The sequence below is a fragment of the Salmo salar genome, chromosome ssa11 (assembly GCF_905237065.1).
Source record: "Salmo salar chromosome ssa11, Ssal_v3.1, whole genome shotgun sequence".
NCBI classification, from domain to species: domain Eukaryota; kingdom Metazoa; phylum Chordata; class Actinopteri; order Salmoniformes; family Salmonidae; genus Salmo; species Salmo salar.
In genome coordinates this window covers 73,328,953-73,355,934 of record NC_059452.1, presented here as the reverse complement: position 1 = coordinate 73,355,934, position 26,982 = coordinate 73,328,953, and the positions used below count along the sequence as shown (strand labels likewise).

At 41.9% G+C, this 26,982-nt stretch overlaps 1 protein-coding gene across 3 annotated transcripts; it reads right to left on the bottom strand.

The window, feature by feature from the left end:
- Positions 1-2,762: 2,762 nt before the first annotated feature.
- On the bottom strand, positions 2,763-22,086 carry LOC106563020 (TNF receptor-associated factor 2). Of its 3 annotated transcripts, none has more exons than XM_014128213.2 (12): positions 21,690-22,086; positions 19,445-19,655; positions 18,042-18,120; positions 15,865-15,963; positions 15,441-15,602; positions 15,218-15,292; positions 14,928-15,002; positions 14,677-14,763; positions 13,540-14,019; positions 6,814-6,991; positions 6,444-6,592; positions 2,763-6,216 (listed from the first exon to the last, which is right to left on the bottom strand). In XM_014128213.2, the coding sequence occupies exons 2-12, from the start codon at positions 19,630-19,632 to the stop codon at positions 5,998-6,000; spliced, it is 1,791 nt and encodes a 596-aa protein (XP_013983688.1). In that variant the 5' UTR covers positions 19,633-19,655; positions 21,690-22,086; the 3' UTR covers positions 2,763-5,997. The 3 variants fall into 3 exon arrangements, with proteins under 3 accessions (XP_013983688.1, XP_013983687.1, XP_013983689.1); XM_014128212.2 differs by having other exon boundaries at positions 21,883-22,086; XM_014128214.2 differs by lacking the exon at positions 21,690-22,086 and adding an exon at positions 21,478-21,657.
- Positions 22,087-26,982: the final 4,896 nt, after the last annotated feature.

Below are 26,982 nucleotides of genomic sequence, written 5' to 3'. Positions count from 1 at the left end.
AACAGGCAGGGGCTCAGGTGGTTGTTGTCCTTGATGATCTTTTTGGCCTTCCTGTGACATCGGGTGGTGTAGGTGTCCTGGTAGTTTGCCCCCGGTGATGCATTGTGCAGACCTCACTACCCTCTGGAGAGCCTTGCGGTTGTGGGCGGAGCAGTTGCCATACCAGGCAGTGATACAGCCCGACAGGATGCTCTCGATTGTGCATCTGTAAAAGTTTGTGAGGGTTTTTGGTGACAAGCATAATTTTTTCAGCTTCCTGAGGTTGAAGAGGTGCTGTTGCGCTGTTGCACCTTCTTCACCACGCTGTCTGTGTGGGTGGACCATTTCAGTTTGTCCATGATGTGTACGCCGAGGAACTTAAATCTTTCCACTTTCTCCACTACTGTCCCGTTGATGTGGATAGGGGGGTGCTCCCTCTGCTTTTTCCTGAAGTCTACAATCATCTCCTTTGTTTTGTTGACGTTGAGTGTGAGTTTTTTTTCCTGGCACCACACTCCGAGGGCCCTCACTTCCTCCCTGTAGGCCGTCTCGTTGTTGTTGGTAATCAAGCCTACTACTGTAGTGTCATCTGCAAACTTGATGATTGAGTTGGAGGCGTGTATGGCCACACAGTCATGGGTGAACAGGGAGTACAGGAGAGGGCTGAGAACACACCCTTGTGGGGCCCCAGTGTTGAGGATCAGCGGGGTGGAGATGTTGTTTCCTACCCTCACCACCTAGGGCCGGCCCCTCAAAGTCCAGGACCCAGTTGCACAGGGCGGGGTTGAGACCCAGGGTCTCGAGCTTAATGACGAGTTTGGAGGGTACTATGGTGTAAAATGCTGAGCTGTAGTTGATGAACATCATTCTTACAGTTATTCCTCTTGTCCAGATGGGCTAGGGCAGTGTGATTGAGATTGCGTCGTCTGTGGACCTATTGGGGCAGTAAGCAAATTGGAAGGGGTCTAGGGTGTCAGGTAGGGTGGAGGTGATATGATCCTTGACTAGTCTCTCAAAGCACTTCATGATGACGGAAGTGAGTGCTATGGGGCGATAGTCGTTTAGCTCAGTTACCTTTGCTTTCTTGGGAACAGGAACAATGGTGGCCCTCTTGAAGAATGTGGGAACAGCAGACTGAGTTAAGGTTTGATTGAATATGTCCGTAAACACACCAGCCAGCTGGTCTGCGCATGCTCTGAGGACGCGGCTAGGGATGCCATCTGAGCCTGGCAGCCTTGCGAGGGTTAACACGTTTAAATGTTTTACTCACGTTGGCTGCGGTGAAGGAGAGTCTGCAGGTTTTGGTAGCGCGCCGTGTCGGTGGCACTGCATCATCCTCAAAGCGAACATGAAGTTGTTTAGTTTGTCTGGGAGCAAAACATTGGAGTCCGAGAACGGGACTGGTTTTCTTTTTGTAGTCCGTGATTGACTGTAGACCCAGCCACATACCTCTCGTATCTGAGCCGTTGAATTGCGACTCTACTTTGTCTCTATACTGATGCTTAGCTTGTTTGATTGCCTTGCAGAGGGAATAGCTACACTGTATTCGGTCATGTTTCCGGTCGCCTTGCCCTGATTAAAAGCACTGGTTCGTGCTTTCAGTTTTGCGCGAATGCTGCCATCAATCTACGGTTTCTGGTTGGGGAAGGTTTTAATTGTCGCCGTGGGTACAACATCACCGATGCACTTGCTTATAAACTCGCTCACCAAATCAGCGTATACATCAATGTTGTTGATCGACGCTATCTGGAACATATCCCAGTCCATGTGATCGAAGCAATCTTGAAGCGTGGAATCAGATTGGTCGGACCAGCGTTGAACAGACCTGAGCACGGGCGTTTCCTGTTTTAGTTTCTGTCTATAGGCTGGGAGCAACAAAATGGAGTCGTGGTCAGATTTGCTGAAAGGAGGGTGAGGGAGGGCTTAGTATGCATCGCGGAAGTTTGAGTAACAGTGATCCAGAATTTTTCCAGCCCGGGTCGGTCATTCGATATGCTGATCAAATTTAGGGAGCCTTGTTTTCAGATTAGCCTTGTTAAAATCCCCAGAAACAATAAATGCAGCCTCAGGATACGTGGTTTCCAGTTTACATAGAGTCCAATGAAGTTCTTTCAGGGCCGTCGAGGTGTCTGCTTGGGGGGATGTACATGACTGTGATTATAATCAAAGAGAATTCTCTTGGTAGATAATGAGGTTGGCTTTTGATTGTAAGGAATTCCACATCTTGGAAGTTCCGCTTTAATATTGTAATTTAACAGCAACGTTCCCGCTTTTGCGGAGATTACATTCCTGGTAAATGCTGCATATATCAATCAGCTCAATCGGAAATTACCTTTACATTTCTATTGCATAATCTGTAACACCTCACTCAGTTTTACAGATTGAACAGAGCACATAGTTCCTTTAGAAGGTACAGAATACGGTCAAGGGGATATTTGCCTCAGAGTGAATCCGAGATTCTCAGAATCTCTGGCAGATGACCAAATCTCATCAAATGGAATGAAATAATTTCTGTTTGAAGATCATGCATTTTAACTGTACGGCTGGTGACAAGTGTCAAATAATGGTGAGCAGCACCCCCTTCTGGTTGAATACAGGAACAGCAAAATCATTGACAACTACCTCCGTCTAACATGGAGGAAGAGACGGAACTCAGAGGCTGTCCTACTGTAAATGGCACCCTATTGGCCAGGGCCGATAGGGGTCAGATCAAAAGTAGTGCACTATAGGTTCCATTTGGGACATAGACAGACGGTTGGTAAAAGACAAACAAAACCCAGAAATCCAAAGACAGATTTATTGCATACTGCATGTTCTGTAAGAGCCTTTATAGAGTTTATAGAGAACATCAATGAACACATTAGAATGTATATAGATCTGACTTCACAGTTTACCAATCACAGAACAAAGTTGTACCCTGTGGATACCTTTAAATAATACAAAGTGCACAATTAAAGTTAATTCAATTCAGCTGCATCAACAACTTAAAACGGAACTGCCGAACTGTTTTCCTCTCACAGAAACAGTGGAGAGGACCACTGCATTAAGGCTTTACATTCAGACACCTAAGGAAAGATATATGATTGTACTGTAAGGAGATATTTTGCTTAACATACTAAATTGACATCTCTATCAGTCTAGCTGGTTCCAAAAGTGACCCATGCATTATACTGGAATGAAGCAAGAATACAAACCATAAACCTTAAATAGGCATTATTCTCCAAGCATATTTGGCACCATATTTGAGCATAGAATACAAGTACAACTTACAATGCAACGTTTGTAATAATATGGAGGTAATATAGCATTTTGGCACAACACAAGAATAAGTATTTATGTAAAGGACTGATCGTTATGTGCACTATACTTACTGATCAACTTCCCCTGTTTGAAGCTAAAAAGCTACCTCTGCAGGAACGATTCTTCCTATAATGAACATGGTCAGAATCTACTCCCGCAGAACCAAACCCTGTCTATAACCATCAGAGGACCAAACAACACCGTATTCACCAAATACTACCCATTTAACAACCAAAGCACCCTTTCTCAGAGGAAAATTATATCAGTGGTCCTCAACCTCTGGTCCGAGGACCGGCACTGGTCTCTGGGATGCTGCTGACTGGTCCCTCAGATTGTTAGCTGACAACAATGTAGCCAGAAGTGCCTTCAAGGACCATAGCAGCTTGTCAGTTCTTGGTACAAGAGGGTCCATTGTTTTCTGGTCCCAGTGGCATATAAAAGGTTGAGAAACAGAGTTAAATTACACAGAATTACTGCAGGAACCTTTAAAGGGTCATTTTGAGGAATGTAAATATAGTGTTTTTTTCCCACCCACAGTTAACCCAGAAGAATAGGGTGCCATGGTTGGTATTATGTGGCAGAGCTTTTGTTGTTGCACCATAATATGGCAATTCAACCAATATATGTTACTTTAAGGGGGTTTCCAGACCTGTCTTAAACCATCTCATAAAAACAAAAAGTAGGTATATAGATATCATTAATAATATATTCAACAATTCTATGTTTATTAATAACAATACGTGTATAGTAACATCAATATATTGAATTGCTCAACATTATGATATTATATGTATAAATTCTTATGAATATATTTAGGCATCTGCTTGTGTTATACAGAAGCAGTGAGAGATATGACATAATAATAACTCTATCTTTATTTATACTCCTCCAAACGAATGCAAATAAATGCGTTCGCCATTGTTCTACGAGGTAAGACAATAACGAACTGCGATACTGAATATGAATTGAACCCTCCCATGCACAGAGAGGTTTCAACACAGGTCAAGACTGGTTTCAAAACAGGCCTGTGAAAACCCTGACGCAAGTCCAGAGGGGGAAGACTATTGGGGTAAATCACCACCCCCTGGTGGACATGCATAGAACCTACAGAAATATTCAGATCTAAAGGATTTCCTCTGATTTAACATTTTGGTAAGCGTCATTTGTGGGGCTTCATGAATAATAACCCCACCTAGGCTAAGAGGATTCACTGTCACCCACAGGTTAATGGGATTTATGTAGAGTTACATCAAACATCAATTAATGATTTTCAACCACTATGGTCCAATGGAAAAGTATACCACCACATTCACTTGTTTTCACTTCGAGGCTACATCCCTCATTATCCTTCCACTTTAACCTCTTCAACTAACGCTCAACTGTCTATGCTAAAATTCGCATTGATCGCCACACATTTGTTTTACACCGGAAACAAAGCTGAGAGAGCAGCAAAACTACATACAAATGTACCGTACTGTAATACGGACAGAAAACAAGGAACACACCATTCCTTCAGTTCATTGAACCTGTATTAACCTCCCTCTGTGGTGGGGCACAGTACTATGTGTTGAGATGTGAGCTACTGTACTGAGCATATCCTGGGGGGGAAAGCTCTTCCAGGTTGGTGTATTTACCAGTGACAGAAATACACTTGTCGTATGCCTCAGGCTTTGATTGGCAAGCTGCCTTATAACACCCTGATAACTCCACTGTATCTTCCACAGATGTACCGAACCACCAATCCCGTAACCCTCGACCCCTAAAGAGAAACAAGAAACGCAACACTAAGTATATGTTAAAAATATATGCCTGGATACAAGACATGCAGGCAATGTCCACCATCACAGGTGGTTTAACTCACTAACAAGTGTAACAACTAACAAGGAAGAGCCCTCCAGCAACTCAATGAAAGGAGAGAGAGAGCACTTCAACACGAACAGGTCAATCAATAAAAGATAGCAGGCATGCAATTTGCGCAAAAAGGCAAACAAATGCCCATATTCTTATTCATAACATAACTCCACGTTTGTCTATGCAAATGTACTCAACAATGGCATTGAGAAGCTCACGACATCCACAATCAAAATCACTCGCGTTGAGATCGGAAACAAGAAAAGAAATGTAATACCCTGCTACACCAAGCCAAGCTCTACTTCTACAATAAGCAGTGGGTCAGTTTTATCCACTGACAGGGAAAAGGTTCATATCCCTCTTTTCACTACCCTCTAAAGGCTACAATTCACTCACTCCAAGGTCTTATGGAAAACAAAGCGAGAAAAAAGATGCCCTCCAACCGTCACGTATCCCCATTTCAATACCACAGGTTCTGTCCTACTCAATATTGAGACACTGTTCTGGAGCTGCTTGTTTGTTCAGTTGCCTTTTCCATGGATTCAAATAATACAGAGCTAAAGTGGGGTTCAAGCACCATGAGGAACCAATATGTAGAGCTACAACAGAATTGCTCTGCAAAGGACCGCCTTGTACAACAGTGCAAGGGCCTCCTGAGCTGGGCAAACTGGAGCCGCATGCAGCACACAGTGTGCACAGTAGCAAGCATGTCAGTCTCCCTACTACTGGAGGGGACTGAAATAGGCCAGAATGGATCCCAAATGGTACCCAAATAGAGCCGAAATGGTGACCAACAGCAGCCAAAACAGAGCCTGAATTGCCACAATGCTGCTTAGTTGCCTCGCACTTCCACTTCAAAGGGTGCATCTAAAGGCCTGTGAGATCCACAATGGCCTTGATGAAGATGATGTCGTCGCGGATGTAGGAGTTCTTGGCGTCAAGCTTTGAGAGAGGGCAGAACAGCGGGCAGCCGCTGGCGATGTTCATCTCGCTCACAGGCCTCTGGAAGGAGGAGGAAGTGATGTCAGGCCGGAAGGCGTCGATGATGTGCTCCCTGCTACTCTGGTCCAGCAGCATCAGAGTCACCTGGTGAGTGGGAGAGAAAGAAAGAGAGAGAGAGAGAGACAAAAAGTGTGAATTCCACATGAGCATGTCTGATTTATACATCACAAATCTTTATGCAAAATCTACATTTATTAAACATTTTCAAACCAATTTGAAGATTTATAAATTACAAGATTGCCGTGAATTTCAGTATGTAAAAAAATATGATCAAATCTGTGCATATTATAAACGAGTCCACCGGTTCTTACCTTCTGGTTGAAGGGCCACTTCAGCAGAGCATCACTCAGTCCTCTCATCACCACAAAGAAAAGAGACAGGTGACTGCCACGCCCTGTCCCGTCCCCATTCAGGTAGATCCGCAGACACATCTTATAGCCGTATTTACTGGTGTAGAATGCTGTTGGGGAAGAATACATATTTTACAGCCATATTTATTGGTGTAGAAGGCTGAAAGAGGAAAATTGGGATCGGAAACACAATAGCCTACGTTTTGTGCTGTCCTTATGACTTACACTACTACGGAACAATGTAGTCTCGGATTAGACTCAGTTTGTTCTGGCTTCAGTCTTGAAACAGACTGGAATAGCTCTGGTCTATATCACTGGTTCTGGGAGATACCTGGTGAGAACATGGCGGGGGCTCGGCCAGCGATGGCGTCCTGTCTCTTCTTGGTGAAGTCAGAGATCCTCCAGACGAAGACGCCGTCGAATGTGGTGGCCGACATCTCTCTCAGCCTGCCCTCCATCTCCGCTACCGTCAGGTCCTTCAGCCCCACCGTCCTCTCCAGCTGCCGCACCTGAGACACACGTACGCACACCAATGTGCTAGCTTCTACGAATTCAAAAAAACCTCTGAATCTCCAGCTTTATACCCCATTATACAACGCGTGGTTTGGAATTCCCATTGTTAGAGCCTCTCCCGCCCATGATATATGAGACAACATACACATTCATATTAAGTGGCATCGTTTACGTCGTCACCTAGCAACCCCACTACCACTACTACTAGTCTTAGCACCTGTAATTCGTCATGGATGATTTTAAAGTTACTTTTGATTTGTTTTATCTACTAATGTTTAATGAATGGTGCCAACAAGAAGAGAAGGAGGATTTTAAAAGAAATTAAACACGAAGAGCAAGTGGACCAGCAACCCGAGCCTAGCGTTAACGTTAGACATGCAGAAATCAGTAACGTTAGCACTGCTATAGACGACATAGAAAAAGAGAGAAAATGAAGAAGCTTGCGACATCAAGACAGACCAACTGGGCAGTGAAGTGCTTTCTGGAATGGCTGTCAGACAAGGGGATAAACATCGATCTGACAACCGTTTCAAAACACGAGACGTGTGATATTCTCCGGAGTTTCTACGCCACCTACTGAATAAGGTGTGACTTGATTTGCAGTTGCACTTTGGCCGAAAAGGCAATGAAGGAAATTGCAAACTGAAGCCAGACTCATTCGTAATAAAAGAAGACAAAAATTAAGAAACCAGGAACCACAAAAATCCAATGGAAAGAGACAGAGAGAATCGTTGTGCCTGCATGTATGAGAAACTAGGGGAATGAGCTCTGCCCCACGTGGAAATGTGCAATTCAGCATCAGAAATAAAGCTGTCGATGCTGTGACCATCCGAAAAACAACGTCATTGTGGTTTCTTTTCTGATCTGCCTTATCAATGTCTTTGCTACAATGTTTCAGCTCTGTATTCAGATCCATGGACAGCGTCACCATAAAATGTTTCAAACTGGCATTCAATTTCCCTATGGATAGACCAGACGTGCACTGTTTTCAGAACCATGGACAGCATCCCTAGAAACCAAGGATCTGGAACTACCAGTGCCTGGGTAGTTTTGCTTTACATGGCAGTCAACTAACAACCATAGAATGCCTAAAATGTCACTTGACAACCACTGTTAGTGAATGTAGGATCACGTTTTGTTGAAAAATGTATGGTTTGGGAAATAATATAGATTTTTTTATGCTGGTAACCCATTGTATAAAAGCAATAATACACTCGAGGCCATGTGTTATGACATTTCTATCATGGCTGTGGTTGTGTACGCCCCTCGGCTTCGCCTCGTGGCTATGCCCATTTCACAGCCATGATAAAAATGTAATAACACTTGGCCTCTCATGTATTATTGCTTAAGTGAGTCATGGCATTGAATTTAAAGTGGCACTCCAGTCTCCTTTTCACCATATTTAACACCTGATTTACTTAACAAAAAGGCACATCTCAATAGGTGGTCCAGGTACAGTTGAAGTCAGAAGTTTACATACACTTAGGTTGGAGTCATTAAAACTCGTTTTTCAACCACTCCACAAATTTATTGTTAACAAACTATAGTTTTGGCTAGTCGGTTAGGACATCTACTTTGTGCATGACAAGTAATTTTTCCAACAATTGTTCACAGACAGGTTATTTGACTCATAATTAACTGTATCACAATTCCAGTGGGTCAGAAGTTTACATACACTAAGTTGACTGTGCCTTTAAACACCTTGGAAAATTCCAGAAAATTTGGTCATGGCTTTAGAAGCTTCTGATAGACTAACTGACATCATTACAAACAATGGTACGCAAGTATAAACACCATGGGACCACACAGCCGTCATACCGCTCAGGAAGGAGACGTGTTCTGTCTCCTAGAGATTAACGTACTGTGGTGCGAAAAGTGCAAATCAATCCCAGAATAAGAACAAAGGACCTTGTGAAGATGCTGGAGGAAACGGGTACAAAAGTATCTATATCCAGAGTAAAATGAGTCCTATATCGACATAACCTGAAAGGCCGCTCAGCAAGGAAGAAGTCACTACTCCAAAACCACCATAAAAAAGCCAGACTACGGTTTGCACCAGCATATGAGGAATAATATTGTATTTTTTTAAGAAATGTCCTCTGGTCTGATGAAACAAAAATAGAACTGTTTGGCCATAATGACCATCGTTATGTTTGGAGGAAAAAGGGGGAGGCTTGCAAGCTGAAGAACACCATCCCAACCGTGAAGCACGGGGGTGGCAGCATAATCCATGCTTTTGTTACTTCTAGGCTGGACTACTGCAATGCTCTACTTTCCGGCTACCCGGATAAAGCACTAAACAAACTTCAGTTAGTGCTAAATAAAAATTTGATCATATTACTCCAGTGCTAGCCTCCCTACACTGGCTTCCTGTTAAGGCAAGGGCTGATTTCAAGGTTTTACTGCTAACCTACAAAGCATTACATGGGCTTGCTCCTACCTATCTTTCCGATTTGGTCCTGCCGTACATACCTACACGTACGCTACGGTCACAAGACGCAGGCCTCCTAATTGTCCCTAGAATTTCTAAGCAAACGGCTGGAGGTAGGGCTTTCTCCTATAGAGCTCCATTTTTATGGAATGGTCTGCCTACCAATGTGAGAGACGCAGACTCAGTCTCAACCTTTAAGTCTTTACTGAAGACTTATCTCTTCAGTAGGTCCTATGATTAAGTATAGTCTGGCCCAGGAGTGTGAAGGTGAACGGAAAGGCTGGAGCAACGAACCGCCCTTGCTGTCTCTGCCTTGCCGGTTCCCCTCTTTCCACTGGGATTCTCTGCCTCTAACCCTTTTACAGGGGCTGAGTCACTGGCTTACTGGTGTTCTTCCATGCCGTCCATGGGAGGGGTGCGTCACTTGAGTGGGTTGAGTCACTGACGTGGTCTTCCTGTCTGGGTTGGCGCCCCCCTTGGGTTGTGCCATGGCGGAGATCGTTGTGGGCTATACTCGGCCTTGTCTTGGGACGGTAAGTTGGTGGTTGGAAACATCCCTCTAGTGGTGTGGGGGCTGTGCTTTGGCAAAGTGGGTGGGGTTATATCCTGCCTGTTTGGCCCTGTCCGGGGTATCATCGGATGGGGCCACAGTGTCTTCTGATCCCTCCTGTCTCAGCCTCCAGTATTTATGCTGCAGTAGTTTATGTGTCGGGGGCAAGGGTCAGTATGTTACATCTGGAGTATTTCTCTTGTCTTATCCGGTGTCCTGTGTGAATTTAAATATGCTCTCTCTAATTCTCTCTTTCTCTCTTTCTGTCTTTCTCTCGGAGGACCTGAGCCCTAGGACCATGCCTCAGGACTACCTGGTATGATGACTCCTTGCTGTCCCCAGTCCACCTGGCCGTGCTGCTGCTCCAGTTTCAACTGTTCTGCCTGCGGCTATGGAACCCCGACCTGTTCACCGGACGTGCTTGTTGCACCCTCGACAACTACTATGATTATTATTATTTGACCATGCTGGTCATTTATGAACATTTTAACATCTTGACCATGTTCTGTTATAATATCCACCCTGCACAGCCAGAAGAGGACTGGCCACCCCTCATAGCCTGGTTCCTCTCTAGGTTTCTTCATAGGTTTTTGGCCTTTCTAGGGAGTTTTTCCTAGGGAGTTTTTCCTAGCCACCGTGCTTCTTTCACATGCTTTGCTTGCTGTTTGGGGTTTTAGGCTGGGTTTCTGTACAGCACTTTGAGATATCAGCTGATGTACGAAGGGCTATATAAATACATTTGATTTGATTTGATTTTGATTTGCTTTGCCGCAGGAGGGGCTGGTGCACTTCACAAAATAGATGGCATTATGAGGGAGGAAAAGGATGTGGATATATTGAAGCAACATCTCAAGACATCAGTCAGGAAGTTAAAGCTTGGTCGCAAATGGGTCTTCTAAATGGACAATGAAACCAAGCATACTTACAAAGTTGTGGCAAAATGGCTTAAGGACAACAAAGTCAAGGTATTGGAGTGGCCATCACAAAGCCCTGACCTCAATCCTATAGAACATTGGTGGGCAGAACTGAAAAAGCATGTGCGAGCAAGGAGGCCTACAAACCTGACTCAGTTACACCAGCTCTGTCAGGAGGAATGGGCCAAAATTAACCCAACTTATTGTGGGAAGCTTGTGGGATCCTACCCGAAACGTTTGACCCAAGTTAAACAATTTAAAGGCAATGCTAACAAATACTTATTCAGTGTATATTAACTAGAGGTCGACCGATTAATTGGAATGGCCGATTAATTGGGGCCGATTTCACGTTTTCATAACAATCGGTAATCGGCATTTTTGGGCACCGATCATGGCCGATTACATTGCACTCCACGAGGAGACTGCGTGGCAGGCTGACTACCTGTTATGCGAGTGCAGCAAGGAGCCAAGGTAAGGTGCTAGCTAGCATTAAACGTATGTTATAAAAAACAATCAATCTTAACATAATCACTAGTTAACTACACATGGTTGATGATATTACTAGTTTATCTAGCTTGTCCTGCGTTGCATATAATCGATGCGGTGCCTGTTAATTTATCATTGAATCATAGCCTACTTCGCCAAACGGGTGATTTAACAAGCGCATTCGCGAAAAAAGCACTGTCGTTGCACCAATGTGTACGTAACCATAAACATCAACGCCTTTCTTAAAATCAATACACAAGTATATATTTTTAAACCTGCATATTTAGTTAATATTGCCTGCTAACATGAATTTCTTTTAACTAGGGAAATTGTGTCACTTTTCTTGCGTTCTGTGCAACAGAGTCAGGGTATATGCAGCAGTTTGGGCCGCCTGGCTCTTTCCGAATTGTGTGAAGACTATTTCTTCCTAACAAAGACAGCCAACTTCGCCAAACGGGGGATGATTTAACAAAAGCGCATTTGCGAAAAAAGCACAATCGTTGCACGAATGTACCTAACCATAAACATCAATGCCTTTCTTAAAATCAATACACAGAAGTATATATTTTTAAACCTGCATATTTAGTTAAAAGAAATTCATGTTAGCAGGCAATATTAAACTAGGGAAATTGTGTCACTTCTCTTGCGTTCATTGCACGCAGAGTCAGGGTATTGGCAACACTTTTGGCCGCCTGGCTCGTTGCGAACTAATTTGCCAGAATTTTACGTAGTTATGACATAACATTGAAGGTTGTGCAATGTAACAGCAATATTTAGACTTATGGATGCCACCCGTTAGATAAAATACGGAACGGTTCCGTATTTCACTGAAAGAATAAACGTTTTGTTTTTGAAATGATCGTTTCCGGATTTGACCATATTAATGACCTAAGGCTCGTATTTCTGTGTGTTATTATATTATAATTAAGTCTATGATTTGATAGAGCAGTCTGACTGAGAGGTGGTAGGCAGCAGCAGGCTCATAAGCATTCATTCAAACAGCACTTTACTGCGTTTGCCAGCAGCTCTTCGCTGTGCTTCAAGCATTGCGCTGTTTATGACTTCAAGCCTATCAACTCCCGAGATTAGGCTGGCAAAACTAAAGTACCAATTAGAACATCCAATAGTCAAAGGTATATGAAATACAATTTTTATAGAGAGAAATAGTCCTATAATAACTACAACCTAAAACTTCTTACCTGGGAATATTGAAGACTCATGTTAAAAGGAACCACCAGCTTTCATATGTTGTCATGTTCTGAGCAAGGAACTTAAACGTTATCATGGCACATATGGCACTTTTACTTTCTTCTCCAACACTTTGTTTTTGCATTATTTAAACCAAATTGAACATGTTTCCTTATTTATTTGAGACTAAATAGATTTTATTTATGTATTAAATTAAGTTAAAATAAAAGTGTTCATTGTTCATTCAGTATTGTTGTAATTGTCATTATTACAAATATATATATATATATCAAAATATCAAAATATATATAAAAATCGGCCGATTAATCGGTATCGGCTTTTCTGGCCCTCCAATAATCGGTATCGGTGCTGAAAAATCATAATCGGTCAACCTCTAATATAAACTTCTGAACCACTGGGAATGTGATGAAAGAAATAAAAGTTGAAATAAATCATTCTCTCTACTATTATTCTGACATTTCACATTCTTAAAATAAAGTGGTGATCCTAACTGACCTAAAACAGGGAATTTTTACTAGGATTAAATATCAGGAATTGTGAAAAACTGAGTTTAAATGTATTTGGCTAGTGTATGTAAACTACTGACTTCAACTGTACATGTAAGTCATGACATTGGACCAGTGAGGGGGCGGGGCCTGTTTTGCTCTTCATTTCTCCTCTTTGGTTCATTAAGTAAGGAGAAGGCTGATGACATCACGGATTCCTATCAGACCAACTGCTTGAATGCCCTACTGTTTGAAGTTTGCAGCTGTGTAAAAAAATATATATATATTTTTTTTTTCTAAAAACATTTTTTGACCCTTTAATGTGTGTACTTTACTGTATTTATAGTTGGGAAATCGCTTTTCAACAATAAAAGTAAAACAAATCACTGGAGGACGTCTTTAAATGTTGGAAAGGGACTCTATAAAGCAAATTACAATTTAATTTCTGCTTCAGGGTCTTCATTCCTACCTTGTTGCTCAGGGCCTCAATCTTATCCTGGTCCAGGCGATGCTGTCTGTTACCTGCCTCCATGGTGGTGGTGAAGCGTTCTACCTCTCGGTTCAACACACACACCACATTCTCAAACGTCCCCACCTTCACCTCCAGGTCAGTGCACCTGCGTCCCAGCTCCGCCACCTTGGTCTTCTCACTGTGGAGCTGCAGCTCCAGGGCCGCCCCCACCGAGCTAGGCAGGGGGGTGAAGGAGGTGGACACGGTCAGGGTTGGGACCGGGGCGGGAGGTGGAGGCAGAGGAAGAGCCGGGGTAGGAGGCCCGGGGAGACCTAAGGAGGAGGAAGAGGAGGAGGTGGCCCCCTGCACGGGAGGCCCGATCGAGGTGGTGCTGAGCTGGGAGACGCGGACCTCCAGCTCCCTGAGGGAACGGTGGAGATCCAGGAGCTTGTGTCCGGCTAGCTCCAGTCCCTGCGGCTGCAGGCCCTCCATGCTCACCTTCAGGGATACGTAAGTAAACACAGAGAAAATAACCACACCCTCAACAAAACAAAAGGAGCTGATCATAGACTAGGAGACGGAAGATACTGTGGATTTAAATACTGTATTCTCGACAAAGCTCATTCTAATACTTCTACTACTGTACATTGCATTTTAGTTACACTGTTTATACGCACCAGATATTTATTTATATGCTGTATTCTCGACATAGTTCACTCGAATATATCTACTGCCTACATACCATTTTGGGTGAACATATCCGGTGTACATACGCATAGATTGCATTTGGATTACTGTTACTGTGCTATTTCATGTTAATTCGATTTGTTTTCCGAAGTTTCTTGATTTACAATTTTTTATTTTAATTATTTGTCTACTTCATTGACATTTTACTGCATTGTTAGGAGCTAGTAACAAACATTCTGCTGCACCCGCTATAACATCTGATAAACTGTGCATGCGACCAATAAACTTTGATTTGACCAGGCAAGTAAATGCTAAAGCTAATCTAAATGCTAACGCTAACGTAACTGCTAAGTAAATGCTCATGCCACCAACCATAATTTAGCGTAATAGGTGTGTACACTGCTATTCACCAAATAAAAAGGTGTATAAACAGCATTTCCGCTCCACTACATCCATGCTCACCCTCACCTTCATGCCCATAATGTAGTGTAGCAGCAGGTTGAGGTGCTCGTATGCGCAGGCCCTCTCGTGGTCGTGGATCCTCTCCTTCTCCACCTGCACAGAGAGCAGGGGAGAGGACAGCTGTTTTAACAGTAGCACTTTAACCAGGTATTAACTAAGAAATAACATGGTCAAATGGTAACTACACAGTAACAACCTTGTTGTTTCATTAGGATTGGTTAAAACCATAGCTCTGAAAAGATAAGAAAGCTACTTACTGACATATCACACCCAACAACATGGAATCTGCATGGCGTTCTGAATTTGCTGCAGAACTTAATGTGGTCCACATACTTGGGGGAAAAAGCCAAAGAAGAAAAAAAGACAATGATTTGACAAGTTCTACATCCATTTCAAACATCCTCCTTCTTAAAATAGTGTGGATTATTTTTCTCTCAATACTGTGCTTCCTTTTCTGTCATGCATTTTCCAAATGCATTCAGTCACAAGTTCCCAATGACAATATAAAATCGGCTATATTGTGTGTGTTGAAGATTTAAGAACTCACCTTCTCCCTGGGGATTTTCTTCTTGGCACAGCCTTCACAGATCATGGGGTACTTGGGGCAGATCTCGTCGTGGGCCTAAAAAGGACGTGTTTTTGTATAGCTTCTTACACAAATTGAGGCTACAACTCCTTGCAATCTTGACGCGATCATAAACCAGCCATTTGAGAGAGTTAACAACCAACAGACAGATGGACGTTCTCTCAGAGCCTGCATTATTTCTCACCTTGATGTTTTTGAAATGAAATGGTTCCTTGCAGTACTTGCAGTTGAGGGTTCTCTCCGGGCACTCTCGCTCGTTGTGGCGTTCCTGTTCGTTGAAGCGGATCCGCTCTTTACAGGAAGGGCAGGGGATGATCGTGTACTCACACTTCTCTTCGTGGCTCAACTGTAAGAGACCGAAAAGAAAGTTAGGATTCACTTGGCTTTAGTATACGTTCATAACAGTGTAACCAAGTATCTTCGGTCAAACTGATCGTGACAAAAGAGCAAAGCAAAACCCAGACATACACTACAGTACTGAGATGCATTGCTTACAAGCATTTCTGCCACATGGGTGGTGCTCCTTCTTTCAATAATGCCTGTCTGTCTAAATGCATCGTTTGAACGATGAAAAGGTTGATAATCAGTCTAAAAAACAGGCAACCAACCTCGTATTCTTTAATATTGCCTTTCCAAGTGCAACCTTCGTTGATGCAGACAGCAGAGAGGTTTTCGACCTCTCTTCGAGCTGCGTTGTCAGGAAAAGCCTGCAGAAGTGAGAGCAAACAAAAATGGAGGCTTTTGCTGTTACAGTTAATCTGTCCTGTTTTCCAAACGCATCATTTATGATTGCGAGGTGTGTGTGTGTGTGTGTGTGTGAGCGCGTGTGTGTGTGTGCGTGTGTGCGAGAGAGAGATAAGTGCACACGCTCCAAATAACGTGGACGCACTGGCACTACCTTTGCATTATACAACACAAGGAGAAGCTACTGTACACACGGATAACACCAGCTAGACATTACTTCTGAATGACAGGGCTTTTATAAAACCAGTGTAAAAAAGTTGAATGACATCACCAGTATTTAAAGGATACATTTAGATCTCACTTTTTCTTTGGGACGATGAACTGACACTGGAATAAAAGACTGAAGAAGAAGCTCCAAGAGATTGACATCTTTTAAATACAGTGCATTTGAAAACCCCTTGATTTTTTCCCCACATTCTGTTAGGTTATAGCCTTATTCTAAAATGTATTAAATAGTTTTTTTTCCCCCTCATCAATCAACAAACAATACCCCATAATGACAAAGCAAAAACTGTAAGACATTTTTGCACATTTCTAAAAAATGTTTTTACTGAAATATCACATTTACATAAGTATTCAGACCCTTTACTCAGTACTTTGTTGAAGCACCTTTTGGCAGTGATTACAGCCTTGAGTCTTCTTGGGTATGACGCTACAAGCTTGGCACACCTGTATTTGGGGAGTTTCTCCCATTCTTCTCTGCTGATTCTCTCAAGCTCTGTCAGGTAGGATGGGGAGCGTAGCTGCACAGCTATTTTCAGGTCTCTCCAGAGATGTCTGATCAGGTTCAAGTCCGGTCTCTGGCTGGGCCACTAAAGGACATGCTGAGACTTATCCCGAAGCCACTCCTGCGTTGTCTTGGCTGTGTGCTTAGGGTCATTGTCCTGTTGGAAGGTGAACCTTTGTCCCAGTCTGAGGTCCTGAGCGCTCTGGAGCAGGTTTTCATCAAGGATCTCTCGGTACTTTGCTCCGTTTATCTTTCCCTCAATCCTGTCTAGTCTCTCAGTCCCTGCCGCTGAAAAAAAAAAACACAACATGATGCTGCCACCACTATGCTTCACCGTAGGGATGGTGCCAGGTTTCCTTTAGACGTGATGCTTGGCATTCAGGCCAAAGAGTTAAATCTGTTTCATCATACCAGACAATCTTGTATCTCATGGTCTGAGAGTCTTTAGGTGCCTTTTGGCAAACTCCAAGCGGGCTGTCATATGCCTTTTACTGAGGAGTGGCTTCCGTCTGGCCACTCTATCATAAAGGCCTGATTGGTGGAGCGCTGCAGAAATGGTTGTCCTTCTGGAAGGTCACCCCTTCTCTACAGAGGAACTCTAGAGCTCTGTCAGAGTGACCATCGGGTTCTTGGTCACCTCCCTGAGGCCCTTCTCCCCAGATTGCTTAGTTTGGCTGGGTGGCCAGCTCTAGGAAGAGTCTTGGTGGTTCCAAACTTCTTCCATTTAAGAATGATGGAGGCCACTGTGCTCTTTGGGACCTTCAATGCTGCAGACATTTTTTAGAACCCTTCCCCAGATCTTTGCCTCGACACAATCCTGTCTCGGAGCTCTATGGACAATATCTTCGACCTCATGCCTTGGTTTTTGCTCTGACATGTACTGTCAACTGTGGGACCTTATATAGACATGTGTGTGCCTTTCTAAATCATGTCCAATCAATCGAATTTACATCAGGTGGACTCCAATCAAGTTGTAGAAACATCTAAAGGATGATCAATGGAAACAGGATGCACCTGAGCTCAATTTCAAGTCTCATAGCAAAGAGTCTGAATACTTCTGAAAACGTATGTTTTTTATTTTTAATACATTTGTAAACAATTCTAAAAACCTGTTTTCACTTTTTCAATTATCGGGTGTTGTGTGTGGATTGATTAGGATTATTATTTTATTTTTTACATCCATTTTAGAATACGGTTGTAACGTAAAAAAATGTGGAAAAAGCCAAGGGGCCTGAATACTTTCCTAATGCACTGTATGTGTTCAAGGGCAAGTGTGCCTATATGTTCACAAAGACCAACATTGTAGACACTTACACAGCCTTGTTTTAGAATTGACGTGGGCTCTTCAAAAATGTCCTCTTTGATACAAGCATTGCATTTCTGAGGTCCATCTCTGCAATGGGAATACGATGTCAACAAACAGTACAAAAGAACAGTACAGTGTGTCATATTGTCAAATGTGTAACGTACACTGAGTGTACAAAACACTCCTTACATTGAGTTGCACCCAGCCCCCCTCTTTTGCCCTCAGAACATCAATTCGTCGGGGCATGGATTATACAAGGTGTCGAAAGCATTCCACAGGGATGCTGGCCCATGTTGACTCCAATGCATCCCACAATTGTGTCAAGTTGGCTGGATGCAGTGGTGGAAAAAGTACCCAATTGTCATACTTGAGTAAAAGTAAAGATACCTTAATAGAAAATGACTCACCCAGTAAAATACTACTTGAGTAAAAGTCTAAAAGTATTTGGTTTTACATATACTTAAGTATCAAAAGTAAATTGAATTGCTAAAATATACTTAAGCATCAAAAGTAAAAGTAAAAATCATTTCAAATTCCTTATATTAAGCAAACCAGATGACACCATAATTTTTTTTTTTTAAATGTACGGATAGCCAGGGGCACACTCCAACATCATTAACAAACGAAGCATTTGTGTTTAGTGAGTCCGCCAGATCAGAGGCAGTAGGGATGATAAGAGATGTTCTCTTGATAAGTGTGTGAATTGGACCATCTTCCTGTCCTGCTAAGCATTCAACATGTAACTAGTACTTTTGGGTATCAGGGAAAATGTATGGAGTAAAAAGTACATCATTTTCTTCAGGAATGTAGTGAAGTAAAAGTTGTCCAAATTATAAATAGTAAAGTAAAGTACAGATACCCTAAGAAAATATTTAAATAGTACTTTAAAGTATTTTTACTTAACTACTTTACACCACTGGCTGGATATCCTTTGGGTAGTGGACCCATATTGATACAGGAAACTGTAGAGCGTGAGAAACTCAGCAGCGTTGCAGTTCTTGACACAAACCGGTGCACCTGGCACCTACTACCATACCCCGTTCAAAGGCACTTAAATATGTTGTCTTGCCCATTCATCCTCTGAATGGCACGCATACACAATCCATGTCTCAGGGCCTAAAAATCCTTATTTAACCTGTCTCCTCCCCTGCATCTACACTGATTAATGTGGATTTAACAAGTGACATCAATAAGGCATCATAGGTTTCACCTGGATTCACCTGGTCAGTCTATGTCATGGAAAGAGCAGGTGTCCTTAATGTTTTGTACACTCAGTGTATTCATCAAGCATCATATCTTGGGGGGCATTTCAATAGTCAAAAGTTTTACCAGACCAGCACATACACATTACAGGGAAAGGAGACAATAAAGACGATTGTATACAATTGAGATACACTCTTTGAACTCCTACCTCACAGTCATATTGAAGCAGTAGGAACAGAAGCGGTGTCCACACTGGGCTTGGAAGGGCCTTCGCAGCAAGTTGTGACAGCAGTTACAAAGGTGCTTATCCTCCAGCTTATTGGCCAGGATCTTCTTGGGGAAGCCAGGTTTGTTGCTCTCCATGGACGATGGAGGGGATGGTTCTTGCGTGGCCATGATTCACTCAGTACGCCTCAGACCTGGCAACAACAATGTCACAGAGTCAAAATAAATATGAAAACACTACTATGAGGTATTGACATGACAAGGTAGGTTTTTCTATGTGTTGATGACATGATAAAGCTAGAATGATCAGTGTGCGCAGGTTTCCATTTGCCATCTTCTTCTGAGTCTCTTTTTGAAATCAAACTATAATACTGGTTAATACTGGTTAAGCTAAAGGAAGGTGCAGAAGGTACCGCTACATACTGATTTTTCTTGATATGACACTAGGGTCATTTCACCAATTCGGTGCCTTTTGAGAAGTGTAACTTTGTCAATTTCTTTTGTAAAAAAACACATTTCCCCATCAAGGGGTTAAAGAAAAAAAATACTATAGTAAGTGACAATTAAGTGCCGAAATAAAATAACAGGGTTGACTGTATCAGGTCTGACAAATTAATCTAAATATGCCATAAATCCCCTTGTGACAGGGGGAACGGAAGCATGTTGTGCGCAACAGGGAGGGACAAAAGATTGTTAAAATATTTCTAGCCTATCTATAGGTAACAGGGTTGATGTGTTATGCTCGACCCGCTCAGCTTTCCACTGCTACAGGCATTGGGTTTTCCATGTATATTTCGAGGTTGGACGTTAGCTCTTTAGCTGCACTGATTGGCGTCACCTCGTTTAGTCAGTGTGCTAACTTGTCATCTCGTTAGTTGGAAGGTGTTCCACCTGTGCTGGCCCAGTTGATATTTAAGAGTGGCTGGCTCAGTGCTCTTGAGAGATGTGGAGGGTTAACAGCTTTAGTTGGAGTGCCCTATTTGATTTCTCAAAAAACAATCCTTTATCTGATCTTCCTTGTTTTGCTTCCTCTCTTTAAGGTGTGGGTAATTATTTTGTTCTCCCGTTCTTGGGAAAATTTAGTGGGTGCTCATGGTGGGTCTTTTAGGTCCCAGTTGTTCTTAGTCAACTTCAGTGGATACCCACATGAGTCTTTCAGAACCCCTCCTAAAATCCCACCTTTTCTGTTTTGGTTGTTGTCAGTGACAATGTTGATAGTTCCACCTTCTGTTTGAGTGACAATTTTTAATTTTCTTGCTGGGGAACGTAACACCACAAAACACTAGATAATGGCCAATGCGAGGAGAACCATCTGCCCTGCGTTTACACTGATTTGACTATTAGATGTTCAATGTTTTTTGAAAAAAAGTATTTAAAAAGGAATAGTTCCACCATATAACGAGCAGTTCACATAACTGGGTTAACCTTAAAATGAGACAGGAATAAATTAATCACTAATCACATAAATAATACTCTTCAGAAATGACTCAAAGCAACAAAATAACCAGGGCTTTACGACGCTGGTGAAAACTTGGGAGTTGGGGTTCAAATCTTCGTAGAAGGTACAGAGGGTGCATGGAGGGACATGTCAAAATGCTGAGATTGTATTGAATTCTCCATGAGGTCTGTATTAAATGGCATTTCATTTAATATAACATGCTTTTAAAATTCAATAAGTGTGCACAAGTTCTACTTAAAATATCAAAGGGATGAAAAATGCACTCTTTTCATGGAAAGACCCACTAATATAATACTACTTCAGTCATGTCAGAGAGAGACAATTTGGCAGATCTGATAGGTTACAAAAGCGAGCCAATATTGCTTGTTTAAATGGTGGCATTATAGCCAAATAACTGCAAGGTATGGCATCTAGCCTAATCCTTTGACATTCCAAAAAGCTTGTCATTGTTGTACTAGAAAATATAGAAACAAATCATTTTAAAACACCCATTTGAAACATTACGGTACAACAGACACACGATCCATCACATGGTATGCTTGTACTAGTACATGTACCGTGCATAAAGACAAGTCTTTGACACTATCAACGACAACTTCAATGCCAGGCCTATAGAGATAGCATAAGGCCCGTCTCCCTTTGTTTACATTTCGAGTCAGCAGTCATAGCGCCATGTCGCTCGAGCTACATTCGTGTCGGGAACAGTTGATCGTCATGTCACCACAAACGAAATGCTCGGCGTAGTCAAGACAATCCGAATGATGCTTACAAATCGCAAATCCATTGTTGTCGCCCTTCCGCTTTCCCCTGTTGTCGTTGCTATAGCTATCAGCATCTTTAGCTGGAAGTGGTACCCTACACGTCTGCCGCCACGCCTCTTTAAAAAGCAGGTGCACAAACCAGTTTGATGTCGAAAAGGTTTCGTATTGAAAATGGACGAAGGGCAATTACGCGACATTTACCAGCGTTTTAAACCCTCATCGCTTGCAGGGGTAGTAGAATGCTCCTTCTCGTCGCAGCCCCGCGGGCGTTAAATGTACAAATGTTGCATGTGACTCTGCAGAAGAATGATTCGGTTTTCTTTAATGTTAACGACATAATACATATGGTACCGAGAAGCTAGCTAGGGCTGTTATTGTTCAACTTCGCCATTGCACTGTGCTGTGTGGGTGTTACGTCATGTGCAGCCTGAACATGGGCTGACCAATGACGTGCAGGCTCTATATAAATCATTAGGATTGGCTTGACAGCCAGACCAAACGTGAGCCTGTAAAGGGGGATGCATTCCTAACGGTATTCCTTTTCTAAAAGTTTCATATTAGACTCAAATTAAAGTATATTCATACAAAAAATATAGAGATATGGATCAATTCTACATTTTAGATTTGCATAATTTTATATGTTATACAATTTCTAACACTTGACCATTATTTATACCAAATTCCAGTATAGTTACTATATAAGCATACCTCATGAGATACAGTTCCTCAAGTCAGCATTTGAGGTAGCTATAAATTGTAGGCCTAGCAACTGCCACCGCAACTGGTAAAAGGAAAACATTCAAAATAATAGGTCAACAGGACTATCTTCAGAAGTGAAAAGTGACCTGTATCAAGGTTGTGTGAGGTGTTTCCCTGGTAAGTCAACAGTGCTCTGTGTATTCAGAGATATGAACACTGAAAGAGGATACAAATATTTCATTCACTTGACACTGTCAAAAAGTACTAAGTCAATATGAAGCAAGTCTATAGTTTGCTCTGTGGGAAGGTTGAATGGCCGCACTCAAGGTTAATTAGCAGTTAACCCACTGTTCCCCGGGCGCCGATGACATGGATGTCGATTAAGGCAGCCCCCGCACCTCTCTGATTCAGAGGTTGAGTTAAATGCGGAAGACATTTCAGTTGAATGCATTCAGTTGTACAAATGACTAGGTATCCCCTTTTCCCTGCTTTGCCTGAATGCAAATCCTACTCAAAATAGGGGACCATTGTTGGACAAGGTGAGGGAGCCACCAACACTATTGAGATGCACCCCATCTCCCTATGCATCTGTGCCACTCCAGTAGAAAGGGGAGTAGTAGGGTCACTGACAGGACAGAGGTCAGTATCTGGGCTTTCACTCTGACAAAGATTTAAAAAGGAAATTAGGAAAGGAGTAATGAGAGAAACCACTAGCAAAAACAAAACAAAAAACATGAATAAATGAGAATTAGCAACATCTGCTGGTTTGGAGGTGCTACGCCTCGACACATGGCATTGCACAATTATGTTAAATCCTTAAGTGCTTATTGAAAATGCAAGCTATTCACCGAGTTATTAGTGGCATTTAGGTATGTTGAATGACAGTTTGAGATGAAAAATGAAGCAAGAACTATAAATATTGTATTGGCATTGCATCTGTAACAAATGGGAACATGAACAGCAGGCATTACATTTTGCCTTTAGAAAAACATTGAAATAGATGGGTCCTTGGGACCTACTCATATCTGAAGAAATCCCATTAATATTGAAAATGTTCGGATACAGTACTACACATAGGCTAAAGCTTATGGCTTGTCTTCACTAACGGTTGCATCTTGACTTCAAATCTGCACACTAAACGCTAATTTAAATTACAATCTCCCATTGACCTCCAGGCATGATTTAACTGAAATTCTGAGTTATTAGCCGCATGAGTTTGAAGTTAGGATTCGGACCAAGCTAGCTACATTTGCTGAAATGTCTCGATTACTCTGGCACGCAATCAGATACAAAATAATGGGTTTAGTCCTGAGTAGAGAGAGAAGGAAGATACTGCTATTGCACAGAGAGAGAAGGAAGATACTGCTATTGCACAATTAAGAAATGCTCTCTTTTCCAAAGTGGCCGTCTGTTATTTGGCAACAGATTGCAGATCAAATCTGCAGTGTTTTCACCCGCGTTTTAAGAAGGAACTGCTTCGGTCCAGCGACGCGACCAACCGGTCCTTCAGTCAGGTCTCTTCAAATAGCTGCCGGAGATTTCGCTGAATCTGGTTTGGTAGGATTATAGATAGGTTAAATGCATATAATTTGTAAACAATAGAATGCATTAGAGGCTGATGAGCGAAGAACACTCTCACAATGGACTCTTGACAATCCCCAACAAGATCATTATACTATTCACCCATTATGTAACCAAATGGAGAATGGTCACAAAAAATATATGTTATTGTGAAAGCAGAGCTATTGTCCCACTTAATGAAAAGTTGTTAGCTCAGTGACAGAGCTGACTGCGTGGCATGTTTGAGCAGTTTCATGGACAGTGGCGAGGTGACAATGACAAGAGTATTTACAGTGCCTTCAGATAGTGTTCACACCCCTTGACTTTCCACATTTTGTTGTGTTACAGCCTGAATTTAAAATCTATTAAATTGAGATTGTGTCACTGACCTGCACACTACCACATCATGTAAAAGTGGATTACATTTTTTTTATTTTTTTTACAAATTTGTTAAAAATGAAAAGCTGAAATGTCTTGTGTCAAGTATTCAATGCCTTCGTTATGGCAAGCCTTAAGTTCAGGAGTAAAATGTGCTTAACAAGTCAAATAATAAGTTGCATGGACTCACTGTGTGCAATAATAGTGTTTAACATAATTTTTTTAATTCATCATCTCTGTACCCCACACATACAATTATCTGTTTGGTTCGTAAGTCGAGCAGTGCATTTCATACAGATTCAACCACAAAGACCAGGGAGGTTTTCCAATGCCTCACAAAGAAGGGCACCTATTGGTAGATGGGTAAATGCGGCATGGTGTTGTTATTAAGTGCACTTTGTATGTTGTATCAATACACCCAGTGACTACAAAGATAAGTATCCTTCCTAACTCAGTTGCCAGAGAGGAAGGAAACCACTCAGGGATTTCACCGAGGCCAATGGTGACTTTAAAAAGAGTTAGCATTTAATGCCTGTGATAGGAGTGTTGGATTCTGGGTGAAACTTTGAACATTGTTATACTCAGAAGTATAGGAACATTAGTTACAAAAGAGACATGGGGGGTGCCATAAAGAAGCTTGGGAGGGGCTGAGTGCAGGGAACACGATTGCATGTGGCAGTACTGATAAGGGGAGAAACCGTTGAAGGCTCATATAACTTAGTTCCCTGCTCAGCAATAAAGATGCAATGTTTAGTAATGAGGAGACTCCACCCAAAGTGGGGTATGAATACTACCACGGGGGAAGCCATGTCTGTATCTGAATTACAGCTGTATTGACCCTTTGGGAAGAATTCAACTTAGTTAAGCTTCTCTAGTGTACGTGAGTTATTTACTCTGAAAATAAGAACCTAACAGGAGAAAACTGAGGATGGATCTACATTGAAGTTACTCCACAATACCAACTTAAATAACAGAATGAAAAGAAGGAAGCCTGTACAGAATACAAATATTCCAAAACATGCATCCTGTTTGCAATAAGGCACTGAAGTAAAACTGCAAAAATGTGGCAAAGAAATTAACTTTATTTCCTGAATACAGAGTGTTATGTCTGGGGCAAATCCACCAAAACACATCATTGAGTACCACTTCATATTTTCAAGTATAGTGGTGGCTGCATCATGTTATGGGTATGCTTGTCATCGGCAAGGACTAGGGAGTTTTATAAGAATATAAATAAATGGAATAGAGCTAAGCACAGGGAAAATCCTATAGGAAAAACCTGGTTCAGTCTGCTTTCCAACAGACAATGGGAGACAAATTCACCTTTCAGCAAGACAATAACCGAAAACACAAGGTCAAATACTCACTGGAGTAGTTTACCAAGACGACATTGAATGTTCCTGAGTGGCCTAGTTACAGTTTTGATTTAAATCGTCTTGAAAATCTATGGCAAGACTTAAAAATGGCTGTCTAGCAATGATCAACAAACAACTTGACAGAGCTTGACGAATTTTCAAAGAATAATGTTGTACACTCCATGTGTACAAAGCTCTTGTAGACTTACCCAGAAACACTCACAGGTGTATTCACTACCAAAGGTGATTCTAACATGTATTGGCTCGGGGGTGTGAATACTTATGTAAATTATATTTCTGTATTTCATTTTCAATAAAATAGCAAAAATGTCTTAAAACATGTTTTGACTTTGTCATTATGGGGTATTGTGCGTAGATTAAAAAAAATAATATTTAATCCATTTTGAATTTAGGCTGTCACACAACAAAATGTGGAATAAGGCAAGGGGTGTGAATACTTTCTGAAGGCACTGTACACACCCACCCAAACATGGCACAGGAGCTGGGTAAACTAGGACACGCTAGATTAGTAACTATTAGCTACTCCCAAAGAGTGAACTTTAATGAAGTGGATGAAACTACTTTTAGGAGTAGCAAACAGTGAGCAGATGTTGACAGTCTTTTGTTGGCATGGCGACAAACCTTTTCTAGCTTGAAAAGGTTTGTCGACAACTCCCCATAGATTTCTGCATTGAAGTCGGCCTGAAACAAAATATGCTCAGAATTAGCCGTCATGTCTGAATCCAGGTGAATTCAGTTTCAGCTCATTCCCATGGCATGATGCAAATGAAAGACGACAAATGCAAAAGTCCATTTTACTTTATCCCGTCATTAGGATACATTTACGTATTAAGTATTGTAAAATAGCGCTTAAATTTAACACCAAAAGCAATTAACATTTAAATTGTATGGATTTTTAACACAAGTGGATTTTTACAATTTTCTATGGGAAATGTTTGGAAAAATTACATCAAAACCTACACATTAGACATATTCATAACATGATATAGAATGACAGAGATTCTTGACTGACCAAGTCATTCTTTGGGTTTTCCAACTGTTTGTTAAGACAAATTCCAGATTTATCATGCATTAGAACGCCATCTACAGTATAGCAGGGCTAATATGGCTGGATTCTTATTGCATTGCAATTGTTAATATGTTAACTAATTCCCATTGCTGCACTGTTATCTCAGACAAAGCTCTAGTGGCAGCTCTTACTTGGTGTATGCATAGTCCCCTACGGAACCCAACGAGCTCAACTGCTTCTCAAGAACCACAATCTTGAAGTCCATGTAACACGAGGACA

Coding starts and splice junctions, on each gene's coding strand:
- LOC106563020 (XM_014128213.2), bottom strand. CDS start 19,632: ATGGCCACGCAAGAACCATCCCCTCCATCGTCCATGGAGAGCAACAAA. Junction 15,293..15,440: donor TTCATTTCAAAAACATCAAG/GTGAGAAATAAT, acceptor CGTCCTTTTTAG/GCCCACGACGAGATCTGCCC. Junction 14,020..14,676: donor ACTACATTATGGGCATGAAG/GTGAGGGTGAGC, acceptor GTATCCCTGAAG/GTGAGCATGGAGGGCCTGCA.